Source organism: Lepidothrix coronata, unplaced genomic scaffold (assembly GCF_001604755.1).
Source record: "Lepidothrix coronata isolate B3197 unplaced genomic scaffold, Lepidothrix_coronata-1.0 Scaffold29, whole genome shotgun sequence".
Lineage (NCBI taxonomy): Eukaryota > Metazoa > Chordata > Aves > Passeriformes > Pipridae > Lepidothrix > Lepidothrix coronata.
Window position 1 is genome coordinate 3,895,941 of NW_016690209.1, and position 9,334 is coordinate 3,905,274.

At 50.6% G+C, this 9,334-nt stretch overlaps 1 protein-coding gene across 1 annotated transcript in view; it reads right to left on the reverse strand.

The window, feature by feature from the left end:
• Positions 1–9,334, reverse strand: part of MASP1 (mannan binding lectin serine peptidase 1) — a 23,961-nt gene that overhangs the window by 12,535 nt on the left and 2,092 nt on the right. Inside the window, exons 2-6 of the mRNA XM_017810457.1 lie at positions 8,450–8,675; positions 1,148–1,325; positions 1,023–1,075; positions 770–887; positions 128–324 (exon numbers count right to left, since the gene is read on the reverse strand). Coding sequence (XP_017665946.1) covers positions 128–324; positions 770–887; positions 1,023–1,075; positions 1,148–1,325; positions 8,450–8,675 — 772 coding nt within the window. The remainder of the gene's footprint in view (positions 1–127; positions 325–769; positions 888–1,022; positions 1,076–1,147; positions 1,326–8,449; positions 8,676–9,334) is intronic.

Consider the following 9,334-nt stretch of genomic DNA (forward strand, 5'->3'; position numbering starts at 1 on the left):
AAGAGAGCATAGGGCTCCTGATGGCTACATCACTCCTGTTTAGACTGGGGTGATTTGGTCCCCTCACCAGGGCACTGGGAAAAAGAAAGGCGAGCAGCAGAGGACGAGTGTGCAGACCCCAGCTCACCTTGATGTAGTCATATGGACAGGTCACCTCGGGGTGGTCTTCCACATCAAAGCTGTCCTCGAAGTCCAGGGTGATGAAGAAACCCTCCTCCAGCTCGATACGGTACAGGCAGTCTGAGCTCTTAGGGTAGGGGCTGGGGAAGTCAGCGCTGGTGATGACCCCGGTCCTCTGGGTGTAGAGGTTGTCACTGCACTCCACTGAAACACAGCCATGGCTTTGTCAGGGCCCTGACAGTCATGTCCCAATCCTGACCACACTCACGAGCCCTCCCAGTGGAGTGGGATCTGTTGAGTGGGTCTATGGAACCCAAATATTTTTCCATGCATGGAGCATCTCACATATCTCACACTTTCAAATATGCCTTTGGCACAGAGAGCTAGTCCCAGCTAATCTACATGATACACTTTCAGAGCACAGACTAAAGCTTTTAATTTCTCTGACTTGAGGAGGTCTATAGGCTTTAGCTGAGGAGCACAGCCCATGGGAACAAACAGTTCCAGATTACTGGTTTGTGGGGAAGAGGCACCTCCTCCCTCCTGGCAGCAAAAAAAGGCAGTTTTGCCTGTGTTCGGTAGGTCTGTTGCCTGCTCAGAGACCCCTCTGTATGACCATCCATGTGTCTGAACTGTGCCTGGGTGGTACCTTTGCAGGTCCTGTTGTCGGAGTGGAGGATGTACCCGAACCTGCAGGAGCAGTAGTACCCGCCAATGTAGTTGTGGCAGTAGTGGTCACATGCCAGCTCCTCATCACTCTTCTCCATCTAGGATGAAGATAACAAGGCAGAGAGGTCATCTTGCAGTCCTCCACATGTCACTCCTCATGGGGGTATTCGCCACAACACTGAGAAATTAGTTGTCCCATGTGGTGGGTCACATGAGCTCCCAGTGAGTCCCACATGGCCCAAGGGCTGCACACAAGCTCCTGTCTTGCCAGGGTCCCCAAGGCTGACTTGGGATGTGATTTTTGCAAATTCGTTACCCTACCCTAGAAGCTCATCCTGAAGGCTCAAATTCTGCTTACCCACGGCCGTGTAATGGGCGTCAAAGCCAGTGAAGCGTTCCTCATTGGAGAAGTCGGATCTGAAGGTGAGCCCCATGTAGGGCCCTGGGGACAGGATCACTTGCTGGCCAGGAGCCTGCTCTGTGTCTGTCGTCTCCCTGCCACAGAAGGTTGCCAGCTCCTGGTCCTCAGCTTCAATCTGTTAGCAGAAAGAAGGGGTGAGCCTAGAGAGCCTGCCATGTGTTCCTCAGGGATATCAGGCTGGGCTTGGAATCATCTCTGCACCCAGCGGCTCACACCTTTGCCTGTGCTTGCCCAGCCTGCCCCCTTCCAGAGCTGACCAGTGCCTCTGTGGGACAGGCTGCCCATCTGGCAGCCTTGGATGGCCACAGCCTGAGGTTCTAGCTCTGGACCCTGCAAGCCCTGTCCTGCTCATCATTCTGCTGCCTTGGCCCTTCCCAGGGCATCTTTGAAATAGCATTTTCCAGTCATTCCCAGTGCATTCACATCACCTTCTGCAGCCAAGAGTGATTCCAGGGATGTTCAGAGCATGACAGGTCTGACTCCCACTGATCCAGCTCTTTGAGATGCTGTTAGTGCAGTAAAGCAATTAAGTGGGTTCTGCAAAATGTGCACAGGGACTCAGGTCTGCCTGCTCTGTCTGGAATCACCCTCTGAAGCAGATGTCAAGAGCAGGTAGCATTCAGGATGTAGGGAGGAGCTGGGAGGGTGTAAGGGGAGGATGCAGGGTGGGAGCCCATTTCGGAAGCGGAGTAAGGACAGGACAGGTGGTGCAGAAGAAGAGGTGTGAAAATCAGCCCCTGGGCTGTGTCATTCCCATTCAGAGCTGTCAGTACCTGAGATGCTCCCCCTCGCCCTTTCCCATGGCCCAAACACTGATCCAGGCAGGGAATCTGCATGGGGGTCTCTGCTGCTGGGAGGGTGCCCAGAGGAGCCTCTGCCCACTGGTTTTGCATCACTTCAAAGCAGCAGCTGTAATTTGGTTGGTGTTTCTGTTCCCTGTGCTGCCTTTGGACAATCTTTGTCCTGTTCCTGCTACCCAGGGTCCCTGTATGGCTCCAGACCTGTGGTACCAGGCACTGTTTGGACTCTGACCACGCATCCAGAGGGATAAAGAAGGGGAGTAATGAGCCAGCATGCCCTGTTGTCATGTCAGCACGTTCAGTACTCTCTATGTGCATCTGTTTAAAACACAGCCTCATCTGTGCCTTAAAACAATGTAATCCCTGCAGAAAACCCTCCAATTTTCCCTGGAAAGCCTCTCCTTTCCTTTTTCCTTGCCATTTTCTCCAGCATTGATTTATCTTCTTCTCCTACACATCCCATCCCCAACCCCTGTCTTAACCACGACCTCTCCCAGGCGGTTCCCAGCACTCTGCCTGCTTACCCTCTGGAGATTCAGATATGAATAAGCCTCAGCAGAGGAATGTGGTGAACACCACCAGCCAACCCGCCACCATTCATGCCAAGCCACGGCTATTGAGGCTGTGATGAAGTGTGCAGTCCCCCAGCACATGCCTGGGGAAAACAGTCATCTGCTTGAGGACCCTTGGGCTCCTGGAGGTGTTGGAATGCAGCCCCTGGCCTGTGTGGCCTCAGTAAGGCAAGGCTGTTCTCTGACTGCATCCCTGTCTTCTGGTGACCCTTAGGAAGTGCTTGCTGGGGAGGGTCCGGGTCTGAAAGGGAAATTTCCCAGAGCTGAACAAACAGGCGGAAACTCGTTCACACCAGGGAAAGCCAACATGGAAATGGCGACTCAGCATGCCTTGACATTGCCTCCAGATATTTTCCATCCTCTCATACAAGCTGGAGCTGGCCAGAAAAGAGAGAGACTTTCCGATGATAAATTTTGAGAATTTGGAGAAAAAACACGTGGCCTGCTTTGTGACAAAAACCCAATTGAATTGTTTTTTTTTTTTTTTTTTGGTGACAGCATTCTGGGGAAAAAAAAGAAAACAAGTAATTTGGGCTCCATCTGGTTTCAATCCCTTTGAAATATACTGTGGTGCTTTAGAATAGCTTTTAAATCTGAAAAATTGTTTTGAAATAGTGTTTCAGACTGAAAAACGGGAGTGCCATCACCAAGGATGGAAAAAGGCATTTTGGCCCCAATACACAGACTTGGCTGTGCAAGCACGTGGGATGCAGCCTTTTCCACAGAAAATGCTTTTTTCTTAAGGAAATCTGTGGGAAGGAGGAATTTCCAGCGGCTACTCTGTGTGGGGTTGGTGGCTGTCACCTCTGCCAGGACACATGAACCACTGTATGATCTCCCATCCCTCTCCTTAAGCCCCAGGATCTGCAGCACAGCATCACCAAAGTGCGGGAAAATCTTCCCAGTGCCCTGTGTCTCGGCCAGAGGATGCTCCATCCATGGGGCTGGCCTCAACACTGCTCCCAGCATCCCTGGATACAGCCCCAGAGCAGAAGGATGGGGCCCGGGAGAGCTGTGCTCTCCTCACTGAAGGTATCCGTGGCCTCTTATCTGAGACGGGTCCCATGCCCCAAGCCACAGGGAGCAGAGGCAGCCCTCCAGCAGTAAACTAAACAGAGAGGTCATCATCCCTGGTTAATATTTGCTGCTTCTGCTGGGGACTGTATACTTTTTTTTGTGGATCATTTACATCCAGCGAGCAGGCTGGTAATTAAATCCTGGTTGTTTGTTTGGAGTTTCTCCCTCTCGGGTCACGATGTCGACGTTTTCACTAGAGAAGATGTGTCCCTGAGGGAAATATCAATTGCCACAGAGAAATTCCCTATAAAAATACGCTGAAAGAATCCTCCTTTGAAAAATAAAATATAGCGACACCCTCGTGCCTTAAATTTACCCTTGCCAATGCCTTCTGCTGTGTTCCCTGTTTCTGCTTGCATCCTCATTCTCTCATTAAGATTTCTGCCCCTCTGGATGGAGGCAGATGGGAGTCCCTCCCTGGTTATGGTTCTGTCCCCTGCATTTTAGCTAGTGCTGTGGGTAAAGGAAGTGATGTCCCAAGCTGTGGGGCCCCTCTCTGCCCCACACTGATTTCCCTCTTTGGGGAAGGAGCTGGGGTACTCTGGCTCAGCAGGAGAGAAAGGCTGCCCCAAGGCATGGGTTGCTGGGGATACCGGGGCATTGATGCTCCAGAGATGCCTCCTGCAGCCGGTGGGTTAACGAAATGCCACGATCACCAAGGGGAGTTTGGCTCGATCACCAAGGGGAGTTTGGCTCGGCAGTTTGGTGTCTGCTGCTGGCAGCAGAGAGGAGCAGGCAGTCGGCAACACGGAAACACAGCCACCACCGGCCCCCCCTCCAGCCCTCCAGGAATGCACTAATTGGACTGATGAAGGCCAAACATACCACTTGTAATATATATAAATGGCTCATTAGGCAGAGAAATCGCAGTGCTGGGCTGAAGACACTGGGAACATGACATGGGGAGGAGACGCTCAAAGCCAGGGAAGGGCATGAAGTGGCCCCCGCCGAGTGGCCCCGCAGTCAGTGTTGCAAGAACACAACACCCAGATCAACACATTGCTGCTGCTGACTGTTGGGAATGAGGCAGGGATGGGACAGCCCCTGCAAGAGCCTCCCTCTAGGTCTCCTGGAGATCCTCTCCCCGAAACACATCAAGGGTCCTTTCATATGCAAACATGAAATTGTCCTGAATATCCATGGGAACGTGGGGCAGCCCTGCCACAGCCAAAAAAGGAGGATGTCTGGTTTCCTGTGCTGTGGACTTGGCTTGGCGTCCAGAGACTGGCCCCTCCCAGCATGGCAGCTGTGCCCACATGCTCTATTTCTGGGCTAGGCCTCTTCCTTGGAGAGGGTGGGGGTGAAAAGGGACCCAGGCGGGATGCTGGGGTGCTGATGCTGGGGTGCTGCAGGACCTGTTGGTTTGCTCCCATGCCTGGTCCTCCTCCTTCCCCTGCATTGGGGGTAACTGTGGTCCCCAGCGGTGCAGGGGGTGGCCAGTGCTACCACACTGCTCTGCACAGAACCATCTCCCAGCTGCCTCCTGGGATTTGAAGTGCTCCTCTGGGGACCCTGCACTCCCAAGGCATGAATAACCCCCTGACTGGGGCTGTCTGACAGGACCAAAAGAGGATGCTCTCCTCCTGAACCCCTAGTTCATGGCAAACCTTGATTTGTGCCTTTTATCCCTCCTTTGAGCAGAAGTGTAGATGGGTCCTGTGCACCCTTCTTGCAGCCCCAGACTGGGCACACAATGCCCTGAATGTGACACCAAGCTTATTACCTGTCCCTGCATGTCCCCTGTCATCAGCAAGGGGATGTCCCCTCATCTTCAATCAAGGTATACCTAGCTGGCTGACAAGTTCTCAGGGGTGATTTCATTCCAGGGGGTTGACTGAGTGATGTGCAAGGCCTCATGGACAGGACCCTAGGCTCAGATCTCCCTAATAAGCTTGGAGATTTACTCACGAAGGCCCCTCAGAAGTCAGGATTTCATCATTCATCTCTTTGCCTCTGCCACAGCGCTCCTCAGTGACACTATTCAGATCACTTAACCTGATTTCCTGGTCATGGTCATGACTTTTGGGGTGCTCTGGGCCAGTGCTGGAGACTTTTGTGAAAAAGTGTTCATTGCGGGGTGACCCCAGAAAGGAGTTGGACAACCCACGGTAAGACCCTCTGCAAATGAGGAACCCCCAAATCAGTTCCCTGTGGACGGTAACGAGCTGGGCAGAGCCTGCTGAGGAGCATGGCAGAGGGCAGGAGCTGAAAGCCCGGGGTGGATGGCTGCTCCCTGTCCCCAAGGACCTGGCAGGTGGCTGAGGGTGGCCACCCAAAACCTGAGAAGAGGCTGTCTCTGATGCACCGGGGCCCAGAGTTTGGCTTCATGAGGCAGCGTGTGACTAGTGCTTTCTACCTGCGTGGGGGGCTTCTCCAGTTGGGCATTTTGGGCGCTTTCCTCCCATTCCTCCTGGCTCACTCCCCCTCTCTGCCATCCCCATTTGCACAAACAAGCCTCCCATCCTGTGAGCACTTCTTTAGGAGCCACGTTCTTTTTATATATATACACACACACGCACGCGTATATGTGCATATATATAAATAAACAGCTATTGTTTTAATTAGCCATTGTTTTAGAGCTCTGGAAACTGTTCCCTTCTGCAGACCACCCCGAAGGAGAAATCTGTGTGGGTTTGCAGCTCAGCTTGCCCTGAGCTCACTCATGATGAGTTTCTACACTGCTCAAGAGCTTGGGTGTGCAGGCAGCCAAGGACTGAGGGAAGGAAAGGACAGGGCACAGGGGCTTTTGCCTATCATGAGCTGAATCCCCACCTGTTCAGCCCCATTTTAACCTCCTTATGGCAATCAAGGTGATGAAGACTCTGAACAAACAAGAATGTGTTTCTTCACACACACACACACACACTGTTCAGCCCCATTTTAACCTCCTTATGGCAATCAAGGTGATGAAGACTCTGAACAAACAAGAATGTGTTTCTTCACACACACACACACACACACACACAAAAAGAAGCATGTAATCATATATTTAACCTGTGTAACTCTCTGCCATATGATGCTGTGGAGATTAAAGTCACCCATGAGCTCAGAAAGCAATGGTACAAGTTCATGGGTGGGAATCCATTGAGTGCTGTGGAATGCAGAGATCCACCTGTGTCTTTCTGAGCTTCCTCCCTGGGACCAGCAGAGTATTACAGAGAAGCACCTTACGTGCCAGATCTATAGTTATATTCCATAGATGTTTGCTGTGGCCTCTGTCAAAGAGTGCACTGATGCTGCTTTTACACCTTGCACTGATGCGACAGAGCTGGACATATAAATCCAAGGAGGAAAATAGCCACAGAGTCATTCGCTGCTCTCCTTGATGTTTTCTAAGCGGGTGGTTTAGTAGCATCAACATTCCACCCTTACCCAGCAGAGTAACTTACGGATCTCCCGTAATCCATCCATTTTCAACACTTTTCAAATGTAATTCTGCGGTGGAGGCTTTGCAAGCTGAGTTACAGCTCCAAGCAAATTTATACAGCTGAGATCTAAATCCCTGTGAAAAATACTGCCTTCTTACAGAAATCCAGCAGCAGGGAGAGCTGTGGTGCCAAGTTGGCACCATGGCCACATAACAGGGAGACTTATGAAAAAGGAAAAAAGAGCAGGGGGTGAAGGGCAGGAGGAGGGGTAAAGCTTGGAATGGGGAAAGTTTCCAAGAAATCTGTTCCTTGAGCTTATTGGGTTTTTAAAGCAATATATCTCTATATATGTCCCTGGCCCTTGTGCTTGGAGAAGCTCCAGGAGAAGCAGAAAGAACTAATCAAACCTCAATGAGAGCTGTTAGTAGCAGAATGAGTGCCAGCACAAAGGGGAAATTAAAGCAGCGAGCAACAGATTCTAGAAGAAAAAAAATCACAAATGTTTGCTTTGTGTTCTTAGGGCAAGAATAAAATAATAATTTCAATTATCTGGCAAGTAGCACCAGGGCCAGGTTCTGTGGTTCCAGACCTGGGAGCAAGCTCTGCCTGCTTCTGTGCAGAGGGGCAGGGTAAGGTTTGTACTGGACGATGGGGTAAGGTCTGTTCAACCAAGCAATCCTAGAAAGCACCTGCTTGCTACTGCTGGTTTGCCAGAAGCACCAAACTTGACCATTTTCAAAGATATGGAGAAACCAGCTTGTCCTGGATGGGAAGGAGAGCCTTGCCTGGAGAGACCTGTGGTGCTAAAGGCAAGGTTGCTCTGTGGCACTGCAGTGAGTGGTCCACTGCAGTTTTGGATGGTTACTGCCCAGCAATGAAGCAGACTGAAATATTTGGAGGTTTTGGCCATCTCAGCTCCCTGAGAACCTCCATAACAGCCTTAAGCTCAGGTCTAGCCTTTCTTTTTTTGCTTCCCTGGGGGCTGGACAGTGTGTCCCAAGAGCCTGCAAGTCACGGCCAGGGACCCAGGATGGCTGCAAGGTGCACCCACAACCATGGCCTGGCAAAGTGTGACCAGCTCAGGGGTCCTTCTTGCACATGGCTGGCATTTAGCCACAAGGGTTTCATCAGCCCATAGGTGTGCAAATCCCATTTCGTCCAATGACAATCAGATGCCCAACTACTTCCAGAAATCAGATCCTCTGTGGGTAACCTCTGCTTCTGGTGTCCTACTCACTGTTAGTCCAATGGATGTTGTCATCTTACCTGAGCTCTCCCAGTGGTCCACTGGACTGACAACTCTTGTGCACAATAAATGGGGAAAACTGTCTTGTTCCCAGCTTTTCCAGCACTACCCTTTCTCAGCTGGCCCAACAGGTCTGCTGTCTACCTCACCATCTGCCCCATGATCTCACAGCTCACCTTCACATAGTCGTATTCACAGAGGTAGGATGACTCCAAGTCAAAATGCATGAAGTACAGCTTGATTTTAAATCCATCAGGCACAGAGATGTTCCATGTCACTTCTGAGTCACTGGGATAGGAATCAGGGAAGTTGGGAGACTGGATCTCCCCAAACATGTCTGTCAGCTCGATGGCATCTGCCATGCAGAGCAGCAAGGCACAAAAGGGCCAGGTCAGGAGGTACCTGGAAAATACGTGAGGAGATGAAATGAAACATTAGCAATGACAAAACCTGTTGAAGGCTCATCTCTTTTCCCTAGTGGATTGTGGAAGAGGAGTCACCATGAGCATCCTGCTGCCAAATTGCAGGGAGGTGGCAATGGGGGTGGGAGCTGCTTGTGGCTCCCATGAGGGGAAAGCCCCTTTTAAAGGTGTGTGACACAGGTGCCACATGTGATGCAAAGGCACCTCCACAGCTCCCAGACAGCTTGAAGTGCAGTCAGAGCTTGGTGTTTCTCATGCTTCTGGGAGCAGCAGCCATTGGCAACAGGTTCATTAACTAATGGGGCTCTGATGAGCAAATCTTCATTTAATGGAAGAATAAACATAAGGATGCTTAATAAAATAATGATGCTTTCTAAATCGGTTTAATGAAAGCATCATAGCAATAACTGCTAAGTATCATTATTATTATTACTACTTAGCCTCATCCTGCCAAATTTGAATCATTACCCCTCACTGAACAGCAGTCTTTGCAGCTAAGCAAGGACAGACCCATGCCCAGCAGCAAAAGCCAGTATGTTACTTCTTTTCTTTCTTTTCTTTTTCTTTCCCTTTTATTTTCTTTCTCTTTTCTTTTCTTTTCTTTTCTTTTCTTTTCTTTTCTTTTCTTTTCTTTTCTTT